Below are 21,653 nucleotides of genomic sequence, written 5' to 3' on the forward strand. Positions count from 1 at the left end.
TTAACAGTCTAGGCAATATAATTTTGTTATGGGATTCATCCTTTTCCTCTTTTTTTTTGAAGAGGTTTGGTGCTTTCAGCTGCTACGGCTATGTGCACTACCAGCTGTACAATTCTCTCTGAACAATACCTTTATTTCCATACAAAGCCATGAATACTTTTATGCTTCACTGCACCTTGGTTATGCTATGCTGTATGTGTTTCCATACGAATGCCTGTGCGTTAATTCCTCTCGGATGCTTGTGCGTAAATTTCCTATATCTTCTTCTTGCACTCAATTCAAAACCAAATGGTGTCTTCTCAGAGCCATACAGGCCGAATCAGCAGAAGAAGTGGCTAAACCGTGACCAAAACTAAACATGGTCCTCCGGATACGCCGAACTCTTCGCTTCCACGCCTGTTCCCCATTGCCCAAGTTAGCGTTACCCATCCGACACCACATGGAGGTTTGGGTTGGGTTGCCCGCGAGCAATCACTGTGCCAGCTCTGCGGGCCTTGTCGGACTATGGGATTCATCTCAGGCACTAATTTGGTACTATACTATTCAGCAAATTACTTCAGTGGTGTCCATCTGCCCTGTCTGATTATCGGGTAAAAAGAACGAGGTCACACATTGCTGCGCAGCTTGACCAGCAAATGAGGTGCCGATGTAATTCAATTAGCCAATCAGAATCACACTTATGTATACGCCATAAACTGCGCCAAATTTACAGACTGCTGAAATTCTCTGCTGAAAACTATAGTCCCACATGGTTTAATTTGCCAGGACTGCTTTACATGCATCATTATCTACCTTAAAAAAACACACACAAAAACACACATTGCAAAAAACAGAACTTGTTGCCTTTCACTTGTACAACCTGCTGAAGTCACATACCTTAATACTGATGTCATGTTTGTCATTGACTGCATGGATGAGATGAGACATGAACTGCTCCTTGTTGTCCAGTATTTGTTGTATGGGAAACAAGTCAGACTCTCCAAAATACACACCCAAAATCACTAGATTTGGCTCCATGATTTCTGTCACTTGTTCATAGGCTAAATGCAAAAGGATAATCAACTTTTCAGTTTGTGATTGTGAAATAATTCAAGATTAGATGCAAACAGAGGATTTCCGCCCTCAAAATTAACACACACACACACACCCCGTGACGTAGCCTGGGAGACCTGGGTGGGTGGGATGAATTGCCCCACCCCCTGCAGAAATTTTTCAGGGATAAAATAGGGATGGCAAAGAGTGTCATTAAAATGACTAACAATGTGACAAAAAAATTGACAAATGGGGATGAAAGTTAGGCTGTGTTCCCCCCACCAAACTCCTGGCTATGCCACTGTATGCCCGTTTGTATGACGCCCACTCCCAAGTGTGGTGTTAGTGTGAGTTTCCAACTGCAAAGTTTTTCCACACATCTGATCCATACACAATTGCCTTATACTTGTACTGTGGAGGTGTTCATATTACAAAATGGGAGGTGTTATACCTCCTTTATAGCTCTCAGACACTGTTTTTGAAAGGGTGCTACAAATTTTTCATTATTATCCATATACTTTCATTACTTTTGCTATTGTCTATTGTGCTAACCTCTAGTGAAACCCCATACATCCCCCGACTAGGTGCATTTACAACTACTGACTGACAAAAGTGGGAGCTGTGTAAATTTAACCAGACTTTACCATTCAGCAAATTACTTCAGCGGTGTTCGTCTGCTCTGTCTGATTATCGCGTAAAAAGAACTAGGTCACACTTTGCTACACAGCTTGACCAGCGAATGAGGTGCCGATGTGATGATGACATGATTCAATTAGCCAATCAGAACCACACTTCCGTATATGCCATAAACTGCGCCAAATTGGCAGACCGCTGAAGTTCTCTGCTGAAAACTACAGGTGCATTCCCCCCCTGACTGGGTGCACCTTCCAATGACTGACTGCCAAAAGTGTGTGTGTGGGGGGGTCATGGCCCTGCCTCTTAGCATATGCTACTGATGCTCATGTGTACTATTTTGTGATGGATACCGACATATAACAAATGTCCTTTTTTCATTATTTTTATTATTTTGTTGCATTACTAACATTAACATCACATTATAGCTACATCCTACACTGCAATAACTCACCAACTTTAGCAAATAGTTGAATAGCTTCACTGTGTACACCCATAGGTCCCTTGATATAGTAGTATTCATGCACCACAAGCTGAGTGAGATAGGGGACTAGTTGACCATACAGTGGACACAGGCCACCTACAGCTGTACCATGGAAAATCTGTAGAAAAAAATACAAGTCACTTCCATAATGCTCTTTAAATCTACTCTTTTCATGATCTAACAAAAACAAGTGAATGCAGCTTTCTACAAAATGGATTCTTTTATCCTAACCTCACTCAATTCCACAAAATCTCACAATCTGGTATCCTCCACTGAACATGAAATGGACAGGATCAGGTAATACAATACAAAAAGGTACCACCACCCAAACTACCTGTGTGGTGTTAGGGCCTACAGCTAATTCTATAACCTCATTGAATCTTATGCAATATGTTGCAGTTACATACAGTCTGTAGCCATTAATCCCTTTTATGATACTATATAGAAATTGTAAACCTCCTTTAACAAATTGAATATATCTAACTTCATTTTTTCTACTGCAAATTTTTACCAAGTCAGCCCAAGGTCAACCCCTTCTCTAGCCGAGTTAAAACTGCCCATCCTGTAATTCTGATCAACGCAACAGGCCAAAGACTTGGTATGTTTTGACCATACGTTAACGATATGCCATACTTGCAAAGCATCAATGAACACAGTCTTATCCAAACGTCTTGTTAATGGTACAGTAAAACCCTGTTTTTTCATGACGGTAGAAGATTTAACATCACCAAATAATGTCTCTAAAGGCCTTCCGATGTACTGTTTTTACATTTCAGTAAATGTTGACCAACCATAAACCAATATCAAAAATCAAAACAATTGGACAGATTTTGTGAACAATTTGGGCCAGGTATTAAATAAAGGCTTGATTCCATGCAAGCATCTGCCAAGATTTAAAAAGAATCTTGTGTTTTTATTCGGATTATATTTCTCAAGATGCCGGTTTCTAGGTAAAATTACAAGTGATGCTATTCTGAAAATGGAATGAACAAACTTGATAGTTTTCGCAGTTCAGTAGTTTGAAAATTCAATGGTCACCAATATATTTCTTTTTGTTTGCTTATTTGTTTGTCTTTCATGAAAATATTACTTCAAAAAATTGAATTGCTTCATAAGGTAGGTAGCGCCATTTGAATAAAGGCCATTTTGTACACAAAGTATAGGGAAATTTATTACTATTGTTCACCCTGAAGCACACAAATGCAATGTGTATTACAATGCATCGATGATAGATACTCCATCTTACCAACCCCCAATCGGATGACCCACGCTACGCCACTGCAATGCATCGATGATACGTCACAGAAACTCCATCTCACCAACCTGAAATTGCCCCTTGCGTGTCATCATCAATCTCCTAGTAACACCCTTGGTAACAGCTGCTATCTTCAGAAACCCACTGGTATTGGTATCAAGCCCAACTAGGGCAGCATTGCCTCCATATACATTGTAACCTGGGATAGTACACACAGCGTTTGTCTCATCTACAGTCTTGACTGACTGGAAGTGGAGGAGGTGGCTGGCGAGTTGTTGGTTGGTCTCTTGACATAGTTGCATTCTGGAAATTTAATATAAAATCAAAATAAAGAAAATTGTCCCACCTTCAACTGAAGTTTAAAGTTGATTATCATGTCTGTTTGGATTGTGAAAGACCATGCATTCACTCCTGAATTGGGCTATTCCATTTAAAATCCACATCAATCAGCGATCGTATTTGGCAAGGCTTGATTCTATTTGTATGAGCGTACCACCATTATTTTGTCAATTAACATTCACGCAGATAAATCATAAAGAATTTAAAGCCATCAAGAAAGAGGCGGTAATCACTTTCATATATAGTAAAAGTTGAAAGATTGCAGTTAATTAAAAATATCTATTCATAAGGAAAAATAATTTGGAATAGGTTATGAGAAAATTATTAAGATTTACGATATGATATGCATAAATTTAGTACCAGTAGTAATTAGAACAAAGATGTATTAATTACAATAGAGTTAGGGGTGTGCAATTTGACATTTCTATCAGTTTTGGTGGCTCTTTATAACTTATGAGGTGAATATCGGTAAAGTTTGTTGTAGGAAATGTCAAAAGACACACCCTGTACTTGACTGTATATTACATTATATTTTTACAGGTACTTCATCTTGTGAAAAAAGTTTAAGTCGTTAAAGTTTATCATTGGCTATTTCATGTCAAAAATAGAGACTCAATCCTAATTGGACCAGTTGAAAAACAGCAGCTTGTTATTGGAAAAAATGAGGAAAGTGCTTTGGGATCCAAGGACCTAATGTTCATTAGTTTTGGCTCATTCTGTCTAATTATGTGAATCTGCATCATACACAGTGAAATTAATGAGTTGTAAAATAATAAACTACATCCCTGATGACAACAGCTGGTAGTTTGAAACCTAAACCCTTTCCCATGATGCAATGCCAGGATGGTGTGCCATTATATGGATGGTGACATGTAAAGGTGTGGTTTTTTTTGCGTATATATGCGATGGACACTGTGCATCTGTAAATAATTTGCAATTTGAGAAAATACAACAACAAAATTCCCTGAAATTTCCGAAATTTGAGTCGGCATTCAATTGTACATGAAAATTTTTTTTCCCAATTTGTTCAAAATCTGGGTCGGTCGGGCCCGTAGAACAGGGTTTTCTTTTTTCGTCACCTATTAAAGATAGCGAATACATCACATCGATTACCTCTAAAGGGGAAAAAGAAGATTTGTCTCTCCAACCCGTGCACATAAGTATGTGAAAGCCATCCTAGCACATAGCCTTATACCTGGGCCTTATTTACAGATTTCTTTATAGCTATTACATTTTTTTTTTCAAAGTGGTAAACAAAGTGGGCTAAAACACACACACACTTGCAACACGCAAAACTATTTTTTATTAAACATAGCACATAGCTTTTTTGCAAAATGTTTGAGAGACTAAACTTTTTTTTTGAGTATGCTTTGATACAGACTAAATTAACCCCCTATACTGGTCATCTAACAGCAATTCTGATTGGTTGATAACTTGAAATTATCATTTTAACTGCCAATTATGACTGGGCTTTATTAATGGTCAAACTTGCACTTGCAGATGGTTTCAAAATGGACACAATATTCATTTTGACCAATCGGCAGGTAGTTCTCATGGGGTTAAACCATTTGGAATTGTGGGATTGGATAAGTCTTACTCTGGATAGAACTGTTATATATGTTGTTATTTTTCCCTACATAACCAGCAGACTGTTGTTTATTTTCATTTTAACATTGTCTATACTCCTGTAAGCATCACAAAAGTGAGGGATGAATTGATTCATAGAAACATGTCTTCATGTGAAGCTGCAAACTGTAAGTGCATATGATCTAGTTAATTGATAAATAATACAGATTTTTTATTGTTTTATCATGCTATTCAGTTGAAATCCATACACCCCTATGGAAGACATGACCTTAATCTTCCACACAGGGGTGTGAATTTCAAATGGGGTTACCTGAACGGGTGGCTCCATTTGAAATCTGTACCCACTGTGGGGGAGATTAAGGGCATAATCTCAATTGGGGTTGTATGAATTTCAATTGGAATGAGCCCACTTGTTGAACCAGCAAGATAATGGAAACAAAAGTACATCAAAAGACACTGAATCAAACTATTTCAAATGCTGACAAGTATTTGGACAAAAGATGCGTACATATTAAAAACTGGACTTAGACCAAAATGGAGGTCACAATTTTTGTGAAATCTCGCAATGCAAGTGCTAGTATGCAAGCTGTTGCTTATACTGGCATTCTAAAAAGTACACTAAATCCCGAAACACCTTGTTATCATTTAGTATGGTATTTACAATCTGTTACAAGGAAAAGACAGAAAAAAGACCTTGATATTACATCGAGGGCAATATTTCCATCCTTCCACATCAAAATCCCAGTTGAACCTTGTTGAAACATGTTTCAGTTTCTTGAAAGCAACTGGTTTAACTGGTTTCACTGGTTTAATTTGGGTGAACTGTGTTCAGCTGCTTTCTGTAACTCCATCTAAAACATCTAAAAATCTACTTGAAAACTAGTTTCAATTTTTGTTATGTATTCAACAGTTACTGTTTTGCATGGTTTTATTTTGGTTCAGCCATGTTTATATGGTTTTATACTCCATATGAAAAGCTATAACTGAAAAGTACATGCATGTATTGTATTCCATCGCAATTTGCATTACATAATCATCATGTTCAATTGTGCGAATTTAGCAAGATTTCAACTGGTTCCAGTTTGATTCAGTGAAAATCCAAGAAACATGGTTGTTTGATTTAAATCATGCCGATTTAAATCACATGATTTTCATTTTTTACCATTTTGATCAACTAAGTTAAAATTCCTTTCTTAAATTGACTGTTTTACTTCATATCTAATGCTTCTTCTATAGCAGTTCTTGGAAAAAAAATTATTAAAAAAAAAAATCTGATTTAGATTTTTAAAAATCTGATTTTTTTTTTTTTTTTAAATTAAAAATCACCAACCCTGCCAAGAAATGATCTCAAAAATCAAATTCATTCCCTATCTGCAAATACACCAGTAAGTGTAGTAAATCATATAAAATCTTTGGGTCTTATGGTGGGGTCATTTTCATTTCCCCTCCAATTTTATGGCAAGCCAAGGGGTCCAAAAGCGTGGAACAGCTACGCGTAGCTTCTTTCTCGTTACGAGCAGCTGTTTGACCAATCAAAATAGTCAAATTTAATCACGTGGTTGGGTCGTTAGCTTGCGTAGTATAGTTATAGGTATCCTCTTTCACAATTATTATCTTGTAATTAATTTACGGAATTAGCATAGATAACGAGCGGGTAAAGGAGGCCAAATCACAGCATGTGTCAAGAGAACATGTTGCTAATGCCTGGCTAAAATGACACAAAGCATATTTATTTAGTGTTTCCAAGTTTACACCATGTTTAATAGCAAGTAACTTTATACTCGGGCTGTATTAGCGGTGCAGGGGATATGAAGGTCAAACAACAACAACTACTGATGTAAAGCGCTGTGTAAAGATATTGCAGGGAAAGCGATATCACATGCCACTGTGTAAATATGGAGAGAGTAAAATGGGTCATCATTTTTTTTTTTCGGAGCGGGGGGTCCTAAATTTACAAAAAGTCGGCGTCAATAAAATTGCGGCCCTCACTATTTCGGCATCAAAATGTTATGACCCCGACTCCCACCACCGATACACCTTACCCCCTAGACAGGCTAAAATTGTATTGAAATCAGTCTTTTTGAATACAATAAACACACTATCTGTAGTCATCTTGTGACTCCCTACATTTTGTCATTATCAATTTATGACCCCCTCCCCTTATTTTTCTTTCCAAAAAGTATGACCCCCTATATTTGGGATCCCCTTCCGAAGAAAATGATAGCCCCCTAAATATAGAACAATCATCATTCTGTTCAGATATTACTTTAATAGCACCTATACCATTTTTTGCTGATATACTATAGATATTTTCATTTACAAAAATTAACAACGTAATATTTGTGAGAGAGGATGTTTACATCAGCTCCACGTGTTTAAAACCACGAATCTGATTGGTTAATAAGCTGCACGTAACGAGAAAGAAGCTACGCGTAGCAGTTCCACGCTTTTGGACCCCTTGGCTTGCCATACAATTTTGGAGGCTGCTATATAAGGTCATTGTTTGCACCCTTTTCTGTGGGATCCGCCATCTTGTGGGTACTGCCATTCTGCATGTCATGCGTTGGACATTATGCCCCCGATTACGCGGAAGCCATAGCGTGTGATGCACCTCTTCAGTCAAGCGTCAATGTGGTGATCTTAGCAACAAGGCACTCTGTACCCACAAAATGGCGGCCGTTGACGTCACAGTGACTACCTCTATACCTCCCTCCTCCTTCCCAGAGCAAATTTACTAGCAGTTGAAACAACTCTAAATCAAATTCAAATTAGGCACTGATGTGAATGAGCAAATGCACAGATTTTGTTATTTATTTCCAGCAGAATATTCATGATACTTTCACTCAAAAACTATCTATATAATAATACGCATCGTCTATCTGTCTATCTGTGTGTCTGTGTGTCTGTGTGTCTGTCTGTCCGCCTATTTTCTCGGAGACTAGGGGTGCATACGTTCCTCAAACTTGGTGGGTGGGTGCAGCTTGGTATGAGGAAGAACGAGTTTATATTTTTTAAGGTCAAAGGTCAAGGCGGGGTCAAGTTCAATTGAAGTCTAATTTCAAACACTTTAAATGGCAAATCTAGCCATGCCAATGTGTTGACCTTGGACTCTCAAACAAAAGTTTCCACGGTGACCTTTTCCTCAGACCCACGGTTAAGAGGTCAAAGGTCAAGAAAGGTAAAACTTCAAATTGCCCCTATAGAGCTCAAACTTGGTGGGTGGGTGGACATTGGACAAACAAATAAAAGTTTCCACGGTGACCTTTTTGTCAGACGTACAGTTAAGAGGTCATAGGTCAAAAATGTAAAAATTTCAAATTGCTCCTATGAAGCTCAAACTTGGTGGGTGGGTGGACCTTGCACTAACAAATAAAAGTTTCCACAGTGACCTTTTCGACAGACCTACGGTTAAGAGGTCATAGGTCAAGATAGGTAAAAACTTCAAATTGCCCCTATAGAGCTCAAACTTGGTAGGTGGGTGGACCTTGGACTAACGAGCAAAAGTTTCCACGGTGACCTTTTCTTTAGACCTACGGTGAAGAGGTCATAGGTCAAAAAGGTAAAAATTTCAAATTGCCCCTATGGAGCTCAAATGTGGTGGGTGGGTGGACCTTGGACTAACAAACAAAAGTTTCCACGGTGACCTTTTCGACAGACCTACGGTTAAGAGGTCATAGGTCAAGATAGGTAAAAACTTCAAATTGCCCCTATAGAGCTCAAACTTGGTGGTTGGGTGGACCTTGGACTAACAAACAAAAGTTTCCACGGCGACCTTTTTGTCAGACCTACAGTTCAGAGGTCATAGGTCAAAAAACATAAAAATTTCAAATTGCTCATGAAACTTGGTGGGTGGGTGTAACTTTGGCCAAGGAAGCTCAGATTTGAGAGCGAAAGTCAGGTCAAATTGCAAAAGCTCCAATTGAGCTCATCTGTGAGGACAGTGATCCCAGCCAAAGGACATACCCTAATTTTAAGATCTGCAAAAGCCAATAACCATGACAGCCGAGAACCGCGAAATACGGGTACCGCCTAGTATAATAATACCAGTGGTAGTCTGTGAGTCTGTGACTTCTATATAATAATACTGGTAGTCTGTGACTCTGTGCCTCTGTCTGCCCGGTGTCGTCACTTAACATTGACTATGTGTACGCATGATCGTTCCCAATTTCGTGAAAAAAGGGGTTATTTTAAACTATGTTCGCGAACATTTTATGTTCGCGATGTTTAAAAAATAGGGTTGTTTTTGACGACGGTGTACTCGAAATTAAAAAATAGGGTATATTTTTGTGAATCATGATCATGTTGAAATCCCAAGAAATCTTACCATTTCTCGCTCAATTTACTCCCGGATTTCACTGAAACTTTTTTGCCTTCCTAATATCCCGGCCTAAATATTCAGCAACACGCTCGACTCGGTTTTATTTGTTTCATGGTTTGTTTACCCAGTTTGGCCGCCGATTCCATGGGACTTTTTTCATCGGCTTTATTTTATGACTCGCCCGGCCTCCGGAGCCTTGACAAACTGGGTACCCACAAACCGGGCCACAAACTCTTCGAAATGGCACCTGATCATAAAGGACTGAATTGTTCCTTCTGAACCTTCTGAAGTTGTAGGCCTAGTCAGCAGGGCGAAAACCGCAATTCGCAAATCGCTAACTATTTGGTGACCGGCAAGCTAGAGGTTTTTCTTGAAAATATCTAAAGAGGGGGCTAATATAGTGGTTTGAGTGAGGGAATTCGTGGCAAATGCCAGAGTTCGTAATTTTGGTCAGGCAGTTTATGTATTGGTCACATTCAAGCTTTATTTTGCAAAAAAAAAAAAAAAAAAAAAAAACGGGAGGAAAGATTACATTGTTGATAACTGTATCATAAAAAACACATGATGCATCCTATTGGATGTATTTGTATATATTTTTCTGTTATTTTCCTCATAAAAAGGACAGCAGAGTTCTCCTCAGAACAGACAATGAAGTGTTTTTGTGCGTGTTCTTGAAATGTTAAAAAAGGGGTATTTTTGTAAAAGTGTACTTGAAATGCAAAAAATAGGGGTATTTTTTAAGGCTAATTTGTACCCGTTTTTGTGTAAAATAGGGGTAAAAAATGACGAAAATGTTCTTGAAACCGCGCAAAATAGGGGGGTATTTTTGACTTGGGGAACGATCATGCGTTACGCCTTTGAATGTTAAGTGACGACACCGGGTCTGTCTGTCTGTCTGTCCGCCTATTTTCTCGGAGACTGGGGGTCGCACGTTCCTCAAACTTGGTGGGTGGGTGCAGCTTGACCCCATACAGAACAAGTTTGTATTGGTTAGTGGGTCAAGGTCACCCAAGGTCATCCAGGGGTCAAATTAGTAAAAACTGTTTTTCTCATAGACTGGGGGTCGCACGTTCCTCAAACTTGACGGGTGGGTGCGTCTTGACCCGGGACAGAACAAGTTTGTATTGGTTAGTGGGTCAAGGTCACCAGAGGTCATCTAGGGGTCAAATTTGTAAAAACTGTCATATGGGCATGCAACTTGGTGGGTAGGTGCATCTTGACCTAAGACGGAACAAGTTTGTATTGGTTAGTGGGTCAAGGTCACAAGGAGTCATCTGAGGTCAAATTAGTAAAAACTGTCCTATGGGCATAAAACTTGTGGAGTACAGTCAGTCACCATCAGCCAGGTAATCGCGACAGCCGAGAACCGCCAAATACGGGTAACCGCCTAGTAATTTATTATTACTGCAGAAATTCCATTCATTAACTTATTTCTATTTATATATTTGCTTTGTTTGCCAGGAGAGTCACCATTACCTGTTGGGTCAAAGATCACCATCAGGCCTAGGTCAAAGGTCACCATGGGATTATGTACTTTAAGGAATGCTGCGTTGGCCGGACTAATATTTATAATCCATGCAATATTTGTTTTCCGGATAATGAACATGCAAAGGAGTAACATCTTTTTTCAGCATGATAGACAAAGGAGTTTGATTCAGCCACTTAGACAATCAGAAACAAAAACTGTATTTGTTGATGAAACAATGACATATGACATAACATGTGAAGAACAAAATAACAGCATAAATGGAGATTATTTTCACAAGGTTCTGACCCCAATGTACGAGCCACTCTACACATGCCTGAACCCACACACAAAAATAGTAATCCTTGTGATTTCCAAAGCCAATAACATCGAACAGCGTGAAGCAATCAGACACACATGGGCAAAAGCCTTAATCTACAACACATCCTATGTATACATCACATATTTATTTGTAACTGGTAAACAATCATTGTATTATCAGAAAACAGAATTCGAAGAGCATGGAGACATCCTAATAGGTGATTTTGAAGACAATTTCCAATCGAGAAGTGATAGTCTGAAAACACTACTAGGAATAAGGTGGATTTTACGCCACCATTGCTCCAATTCAAACCTTGCCATTATGATTGTTTTGGATGACTTCTTTATCAACTTACCAGTTATACTCCAAAGACTTTTACCCATTATTAAAAACACCAGATTGTCTAATAAGGTTTGGATCGGCAACATACAAAGAGGCAACACTACTGTTCGGTTCCCTCCGTATAGTAAATGGTATTTATCCTACACCAAGTTTCCATGGAACACCACTCCTCCATTTTGCTCCATTGAGACCGGCTACATCCTGTCTTATGGAGCAGCTAAACATCTTTACAAATGGTCTTGGAATAACACAATTCTATCTGTTCCTGATATTTATATTGGATTAGCTGCTGTAGAAGGGCAATGGACAATATCACAAGATATGTCTGTCATACCTAGTTACATCAATAGTAGAAACACCTGCTTGGCTACACAGCAAACTATTACAACAGGATTGAACACACCCAAAAAGTTACAGAGTGTATTCTATAATAAACACATCACAAAAAATAATTGCCCCTAATTTAAACTTGAAGAACCACAACTCTAAACCCATACATCAAATTTTCAAGCTGAAATAGCAAAACAGAAAGCCACTTCCATTTGATACATTTTGATATCTTGATTGTCTCAATATCCCCCTCCCCATTGTTACCATGGCAATCCTTTTAAAGGAGGTAGAGATTCCAACGTTGCACTTAAAAGAACTCAAACCAAAGCTACTCATCAAACCCATGCTTAGTGATATTCTCTGCATGACTGGTAGATTTAACAAGAAAAGCAAACAACAAGTTGGGGCAATACCGTAAAACCTCATCTACAAGCATATAGAGTGTTTTTGATGAAAGCAAAATTAATACGACACAGCCAAAAATATGCCAATACAATAGATTGGTCTTACAATAATACTTGTTTGTATAAGCTTGCATCGGTTTTGTGTATTTGCTCAAAGTCCATAATGTTATAATTCTGTCGATGGATGGCACCTGGATTAATTTAGCTTTCACCAAAAGCACTATAGAGATATATGCTTGTAGACAAGGTTTTATGGTATGCGTAACTTTGGAATCAGCCTGTTAATTTGTTAATAGGACTGCTGTTACAACTGTTTCATAGCTATATGACAGGTATGAGACATGTATCAAAATGTGCACTGCCAATATGAATTTTTTTTTAAATCATACAAAACTTCAAAATTGAATTACTGTTCTGTCACTAAAAGTTTTCTAGTGCACTTACCTAAGTGCAGCTTGTCTGAGATGTGCTATAAGGCATAGGTATGGGTTGGGAGGTAGCCATGGCTTGCTAAATAGATCCAGTAGGAACTCCCGCCAGACTTGGTCCAATTTCACATCCACTAAATACTACATGAGAATATACAAAATATCTTTTGCTAACATGAACAATGGGTTATCCTATATACCCCTATGGAAGACATGATCTCCCATTCAGATTTGAAATTGATTCACTCATACAGGTAACCCCATTTGATTTTCACACTCCCTCCCCCTGTATGGATTTCAACTGGAATAGCTCAATAACAATGGCAATCAAACTAGAAACAAACCATTAGCATTTTACAAGTTATTTGTCCACATTAGTAGACAAATTAAAGCTGAATGATTTCCAAACTTTCTATTTTTTAATATAATTATATATATATTGAAAGTTTTAATATTGTCAAAACTTTCATATTGTCAAAGAAAAAACAGATCATACTGGTATTTACAAAAATTGAAAGAAATGAGGGAAAAAGAGACTACATTGACTGACTGGAGAATAAAAAAACCAACTGCATTGTTTTGGGATTTTTTTTGAGTAGGCATATTATCAAATGGTAAGATGGCAATGACAATAACTGTATAACTGATGTTGAACAAATTTGTTTGGTAGAGGCCATTAAGACATGCATTCAGATGAATCAGTATACACAGAACTGCATAATTTTCTCATATTGTTCGGTGCACAATATACCATATCCCAATCGGTGTTTATGGGGTTTCACATCTGAACTCTTAATATATAAATTATGTATAATATTTTGCAGTAAACCTTTGACAAGAGCTTATTTTAAGCGTACACAGCGCATTTACTGTGTTGAAACGCACTTGTCTCCGGTTGGAGTCAATCTGATGTTGCCGAGTGGAAATTTATTAATGAACTTTGCACTGTACACGTTGTTAGCTCTGATTTTGCAACAGCATGGTAGTGTGCGCTCGTCAAAGGTTTACTGTAAAATATTATAGTTGCTTACCTGAATCAACACAGCATCATCAACTATAATGCGTGGCCACCTACTCTCTTGCTTGGCAGTTTCTACATCAACAACTTATAAAGAGAAAAATTGAAACAATAGCGATTGTTCATACTTTCATACTTTCATATCACTACATTCTACCAAAGTAGAAATTTGCATATGAATGAACACAGCTGCTAACAGTGTGACAATTGTCCACATATGCTGTGTGATGAACATGTGCATAACACGGAAGTGAATCCAACCACGCCAACTCTCTAATGATCGGTTAGTATTTTCATTAAGTATCCAAGATTGTGCGTTCACATTCGATATTCAAATGAAATCGCTGTTGGCAACTGTATGGGTTCATTCAAATGAAATTTTAACTACCTTCCCAATCCACCCACCCGTCAAAAAACCTGCTAGAGTAAATGTGTGTCAAAATGTCCAAGTAAATTGAGTTGTACTCGGTGTCTTAGCTAGCCACCCGTCTGCCCGTCATTTTATACGGGGAGTTTGCTCCTGGGATGGGCAAAATTAATGCCTTTGACAGATGCTGCATTATAATTGTAAGTGTTTAGAAATTCTATTGACCTTTTTACTAGACCAGGTTTGCAAAGTCTTCAGTTAACGGCTCTTTTCAGACCCACCAAACCTTTAAAATTAGCAGATAGGCAAGATCTGCTTGTTCTCTGTTGACAAGGGACAGTCTTCAGTGAACGGCTCTTTTCAGAGCCATCAGTAGGCAAGGGGCGGTCTACATGTCTCATTCTTAAGTACTTTGTCCTGAAGAAGTCAGAGCTACTCCTGACGAAAGCTTGACAGTTCTAAACTTGTCTGACGATGAACCCGCTAAAAACCCACTAATAAGCATGTATGCCTTTGAAATTACTCAAATTGAACTTACAAATATTCCTTTGCTGAGTTATTCTTTTGTCTTCTACACCATGAGGGACAACTTGAGGAACTTCTTTAACTGGAGAGGAAGATGCCTGGTGGCTGAGTGGAGTCTAAAAATGATTAGGAAAAAAGAAAGAATTTGTCTACATATGCTGTCTGCAAAAATACAACATTTGTTGATATTTTGCCCAAGAATATTTTGCAAAACACAGATACAGAAGGAAACTGGTATTATTTTGCTTATAGCTTTTATTGATATTGGTACATGTTGAAAAGTACCTTGTATCAGGTGAGCCCAAAGTGTTAATAGTTTTGGTACCCTAACATTGATGTGTTTCTTCTGTCTTCTAAAATTTATAAGTTAATAACTGCATATTATTTGTTGATAGTGATATTGTACAAAAAAAATTCACTTATACCGAGATGTTGATGCATCTAATGCACTCTACTGAGAACCTATTTCATACACAAGAAAAAATCCTGTAATTTTTGTTATTCTTATAACAAACTTTTCACTAAAAATTACGAATATACAAGCAAAAAATATAATTGCATCAACCTGCAAGGAAAATGAACCAATCTTATGCATACACATTCAAAAGCACTGTACAGAGTGCCTTCAGAGTATGTCAGTACCTTCTGCATACTTTTCTAACCACTTTCCTGATTGGCTGCTATGATATAGGAGTGTATAAAGATAGAATTATCATAATTTTGCCCCATTACCCTCAAAACACATAATGTGCTTTCTGCTATGCTTACTATCCCATAGGAGTATATGAATTGTTTTTTGTAGCGTGCATCCTGCAAACATCATCCTTACAAAATTACAGTCCCTTACCTTACTCTTTCTGTTCTTCATATCTGCTTTGCTTTGACAAGTTTTCACTTCTGATGGAATGTTCTGATGATTTCTCTTCACAGCACTCTTCAAAAACAATAAAAACAGAACAAGTTGAAAATTGTTCCAATTAATTCATGAAGAGTACATTGGTCATATACTCTTCAAGAAATTGAATTAACAATCATTTTTCCTCTTCTTAATGCCCATGTGTCTGGCAAAAAGTTTTTAATACCACTCACTTATTTCCCCTCAGATCACACAAATCTCCTGCCTTATGGTCTTAGAATGTCTTCTAAATGTTTGAGCTGTCAGTAAAACAATGTTTTTATTTTGCCCTCTTTTTCTTCACTCTTCCAACTTGTTTATAGTGCCTACATTGCTTAGTCTACCTTGATCCTATATCTTTCTTCCACAACACTGCAGTAAAACAAGTAAAATAGTCACAAAAGGAAAGCAATCCTATTATTTCATGAAAGTTCATCTGTGCTGGTATATTGAATGATTAAAGTTCAAACCTTTGATAAAAACACAAGAGAATTATTCCTACCTCAGAATTTTCAGACAGTAATGGTATCTATCATCAGAGAGACTGAGAATGTTGGTTATGATCAACAACGATCACAGTCTCGCTGATGAAAGATGGAGTAACCATCAGAAAATTCCAAGGTAGAAATATTTTTCTTGTGTTTGGATCAAAAGTTTTAAACTTTAATTAATCCTATTATTGATATGCACATACTACGTACAGCCGACCCAGAAGCTCGCTTGCAGATCAGCACAAGGAGCATTTATAGAACATCAAGCAAGAATTGACAGTTATAAGTACTCTTTTGTCCCAAAAAACAGTACAGGAATTGAATAGCATTCCATCAAACATTACCAGTATCCCAGACCCTGAACACTTCAAAATCACCTTAAGTGATTTCATCAGAGCCCAGGATCGGAATATTAAGAACTAAATAAGCCCTTATCGTGCACACCTCAATGCTATGCGTCTTCTTCCACATGGAATGTTGCACAGTACAAGAAGATGTGTAAAGAAATACATACCTGTAAGTTAATTTGTTTAAGACATGATGAAGCATCATCTAGGAGCTGTAGGAAGATGGTTGTGCAATACAGTTGAAGGCTTACAAGACACTTCATTACCTATGGATAAGAATGATAGTGAAGAAATACTTTTAAAAAATCTTATTTAACCTGGGTAGATCATTCAATGTTGAAACACTACTTTCCCATGAATAATAGGACAGTGAAATTCAACTTGGGTAGATCATTCAGTGTTGAAACATTGCTCTCCCATGATGCCCAGGGACTGTGGTGTGGTGTACAAACAGCCAGGCATTACCCTGATTGGGAACTGGTTGTGAGGTCTTTGTCATCCACTGTATCAACCCACAATTTAAATGCAGCAATGGAGAGTGGAAAATTGAATAATAATGAATTTTGTATAAGGAAGTAAAGGGCAGAATTGGATTATAGGAAAACTAAAAATAACAAATTCCTAAATGTCTCTCTCACTGTAAATTGGATGTGAAATTATAAACTTGTACAGCAATTCATTTTCAAGATTTGGAGCCTGAATCTAACATCTTGTTTGCCCATCCACAATGTGCCAAGGACTATTTGCTATTATTTGTTGCATTGTTATTCCTTTTCATTCATGGACTCAGAAACCCTTAAAAAAGCCTCATGCCATAAGATACAGGGCTATTCTAATCGAAATCTATATACCCCCTATGGAAGACATGATCTTAATCTCCCACACAGGGGGTGTAAATTTCAAATGGGGTTACCTGAATGGGTGACTTATTTGACATCTACACCCCTGTGTGAGAGATTAAGGTCATGTCTTCCATAGGGGTGTATGGATTTCAACTGGAATAGCCCAACACTATTGTCTCACCTGCTGGTAATCTTGGTCATCATTTTCAACTAATGAACTCAAATGCTGCAGCTTTGCTTTAATGACAGTTGGTACTGTATGCTGGTCTGAAAATTGTCCACTCCTGATAGAAAATAACAAACATAATTCATCTGTCAACAACTACTCCACCAATTCTACAATGTCTGACTCCCAATTTATTTCTCTTAGATCATCCCCACTCTATGCCCATAAACAGCACATAAAGCCGGGGTGTGAGAAATTCTTACAACAGCAAAATGCAGACACCCAAAGTCAGCAATTCTAATTATTTTGTGTTTTGTGAGATTGTAGCATGTGGGTTTCTAACATTGCAAGTTTTATTTTGAAAATTAGCTGGTCTTGAATAGATTTGGGTGTATACGTACATTCAAACTAAGAATTCCTTTGCAAGAAAACTTGTTACATCCAGTAATATCAAGTCTTTCTTTTATGATGTGTTGAAAATGTAATGCTTCAAACATATAGTAATTTATAACTATCGGCAAGGTTCTTCAGTGATCTGCCGATTAGGTGATTTTTACAGTGTAATCACGAAAGTGGGGTTCTGATTGGCTAATTGAATCATGTCATCATTACATTGGCACCTCATTCACTGAACAAACTGTGTAGCATCGGGCACTGCTGAGGAACACTGCTGAATATTATAAAATCCGACTCGAATACAGCATGTTCAGGCATAAGAAAGTGGATCAGTGGAAAAGAAAAAAATATTAACAACACTAAAAGACGAAACTTTAATAGAGTATCCGTCTCCTATACCTTTGTACAGATAAGAGAGAGAGAGAGAGACTCTAGTCCTATTATAGAGTAATATCTGGTCTTGTTGACTGAGATTTGTAGGAGAACAAAGCACTCAACTTACAATGCTGTATCCAGAACATGTATAAGGACTCCTCTATACTGTCTTACTGCTTGTGTTAGCATGTCTTGATGCTGATGAGACATGACACCCTGAATGAAACACATGGAAATATAAGATGGGGTAAATGCTGAATTAAATACTTCTACTTAGCATATCTGACTTGAAAACTAAATGGAGCAACAATTACGATGTAACATGTTGAAACAAAACTCACTGTCACCAAGATTGAACCAAATTGACATGTCAATTAATATAAATCAAATGTAGATAAAAATGGCAAATAAGCCAAAACACAAAACATATTAAAACAAACATGTTAAGTTCTTCAATTTTGTTTTGGAAGTATTTATTTCAGATTTCAGTGTGTGTGGGGGAGTGGGGGGGGTGTGGGGGAGGTGTATCACTATAAAATATTGACACTGAAAAACACACTGAAATCCAAGTTCAGTACTACTCTAGCCATTTTCAGTGTTACTCTGGGTATTTTCAGTGTAATTTTCAGTGTGGCTATAATTGTGAATTGATTAATTTTCATAACAATAGCATGGACAAATACATTTCAGAGTGATTAGCATCATTCCAGTAGGGTCACTCATTTTCAGTAGTGTTTCTGTCCATATTTCAGTGTGATCAGATATTATTCTGATAACAAAATAACACTTTTCAGTGCGCTGTTTCAGTGGTATTATCTATTGCCTAAATTTTTGGTGTTACTCCACAGTTTCAGTGTCAATTTTCAGTCTCAAAATGCGATGTAATCAAGCAAAATCAGTTGGAAGTCGGAAATATTGATTTTGAGATATAGCCGAACAAAGGAAGTATTTCCTTTTGTTTCCTATTGTTTTAGAAACTTTTTAACTGCTCATATCTTTTGAACTGGTTGTCCAACTTCAATTGAGTTTTCTGCAAAAAGAAACTTTGCAAATGCTGTTTACAATCCTATAGATGAGTTGACTTCTGACATCAATGCCTGGCAGTATGCGCACTCATCATCACAATTTCCATTGTTTTTTTGCCTGGCAGTATGCGTGCGCATCATATTTTGTTCAGGGCCTGTGCTATTAAATCTACCGCCACGTCACAAGAAGGCTATTGAACAGTGGTTGTATGCAGTTCGCTCATGTATCTCGATACACCAGGCCCTTGCCTTTGTTGATAAACATTGAGGTCAACTCATCTATAAGAAACTAAAATTGAATATGTCCAACTTCAGACTGATTTTACTTAATCACACCACATATCATAGTTTATGTATATGTTTGTATACCAAGAAACAAGGACACACACATGAGAAATCTCTGGGTAACTGTGGACACATGAACTAAGGACAACCATCTTGTACAATGTGTCTACAACCATGGCCAAAATGTGTTGGGACACTTATGGAAAACGTACACTATAGTATGACCTTATTTCCGTTATTATTAACGTGATAAAGTGGAGGTTTCTTTGGTGTCAAGCCTAAACACTTTCCTAACACCCCAACCCTCCCCTTCCCCACCAATCAATGTTGGGTGCCACAAGGCTCGTGTGACCAAAAAAGTCGGATTCAACATTGATCGGGGAGTGGGGGCTTATTTACATTACCCTATCAAACCGTCCCAACACTTATGGCCAGCATTGTCTCTAAGGTACAAAAAATCAAATTTTAAAATGTGTGTTTTGGCCCATATCTCCTCAACCATAGCTTGGATTTTCATCAAATTTTACATGAAAACGGAGAAACTATTTATCTTTTCACTTATATAAAAATTATTGCATTTTCCTCATGTGATTTAGGGATACGGTCACGTTTTATACCCAATATCATGTATTTTACAGTGCGTTCTGAACATTATTAGCCTATGCCAACTACGTATTTTGCTTAAAATGACGTTTTATTTTGAAAGAGTAGTGATTTAATCGCCAGAAATACATGATATTTGTTGACAGGAATTGATTGAAGTCTTTTAAAAGAGTGATTTTGGGAAAAAAATACTTAAAATTAAAACAAAAGCTAATTTTTAGACAAAAAAAAACAAAACTTTAATCAGTTTCATCGTTTGCATCAAAACGTATGTGGTATTTGCAACGAGTATATCGTGTAAATATAATCATAGTCGGCAGGAGTAGGCTTAAATTACATTTTATGACTGAAATTTATTAAAGCGATTTCAAACAAACTACGTATAAAAAATAACATAGCACATAAAAAAGTAATTATCATAATATTACACATAATTTCTAAATCAGAATTTCATCATCTTCAGAAGATAGCAAACATCATTGACTATTCACCTTCATATCCTATTAGACTAGTCGACTTTCTGCTGAGTAATAGAAGTCTTAGGTGCGTTGTTTTTAAAGTTAAAAACTGTCTCTATGTTTTTTTAAAGTCAATTGGCATGATTGGGGTAGGCTGAATCCAACAAACGTGGATACCATCAACAATTGTAATGTTTTGACATTATAATTTGCATAAAAACAAAATAACCGCCAAAATCATCAAATTAATATTTAAAACTCTGATAACTTTGGTAGTCATTTTGTTTGATGCAAATTAGCAGGTCAAAGCATATAAATTATTTTTGGTATCCGTGATTCATGAACTCAGCATACCCAAACTGACTTTTCATAGATACCACTTTAAACAAAAAATGCACCTTGATGGCTTATGCCCTTTCCAAGAAATTCGACTAGTCTATTACAGGCATAGGCACACCTTTTGGATCCAATGATGATGATTATGATGATGATGATGATGGTGATGGTGATGATGATGATGATGATGATGATGATGATGATGATGATGATGATGATGATGATGATGACGATGACGATGACGATGACGATGATGATGAAGATGATTATGATGATGATGATGATGATGATCACCACCATCATCATCAGCAGCAGCAGCAGCAGCATCATCAAGACCTAATAATTGTATTTATTTCCTTATTAAACATATTTATAACTCGCGTATACCATTATGCGCAAAGCTGAAACCCTATGCACGGCAAAGGTCATTTAGATAATACAATGCCTCAGTGAACCGTTCAATAATTCGATTCATCATTGACATTTGTACACGGAAGGTGATTTCGGGTCACGGTATGCCGGCTATAATAAAAGAGAATCACTACTATCTCTTTATTTAGATTACGAGTGCATACCGTGGGTTTC

General features: G+C 37.3%; 1 protein-coding gene across 1 annotated transcript in view; it reads right to left on the reverse strand.

Annotated features, from left to right (window-relative positions):
- LOC140164626 (uncharacterized) overlaps positions 1 to 21,653 on the reverse strand; it is a 42,019-nt gene that overhangs the window by 6,302 nt on the left and 14,064 nt on the right. Inside the window, exons 13-21 of the mRNA XM_072187960.1 lie at positions 18,489 to 18,577; positions 16,089 to 16,116; positions 15,697 to 15,783; positions 14,863 to 14,965; positions 13,971 to 14,044; positions 12,956 to 13,080; positions 3,473 to 3,707; positions 2,120 to 2,267; positions 877 to 1,040 (exon numbers count right to left, since the gene is read on the reverse strand). Of these exons, the coding sequence (XP_072044061.1) occupies positions 877 to 1,040; positions 2,120 to 2,267; positions 3,473 to 3,707; positions 12,956 to 13,080; positions 13,971 to 14,044; positions 14,863 to 14,965; positions 15,697 to 15,783; positions 16,089 to 16,116; positions 18,489 to 18,577 (1,053 nt within the window). The remainder of the gene's footprint in view (positions 1 to 876; positions 1,041 to 2,119; positions 2,268 to 3,472; positions 3,708 to 12,955; positions 13,081 to 13,970; positions 14,045 to 14,862; positions 14,966 to 15,696; positions 15,784 to 16,088; positions 16,117 to 18,488; positions 18,578 to 21,653) is intronic.

The sequence above is a fragment of the Amphiura filiformis genome, chromosome 11 (assembly GCF_039555335.1).
Source record: "Amphiura filiformis chromosome 11, Afil_fr2py, whole genome shotgun sequence".
NCBI lineage: Eukaryota > Metazoa > Echinodermata > Ophiuroidea > Amphilepidida > Amphiuridae > Amphiura > Amphiura filiformis.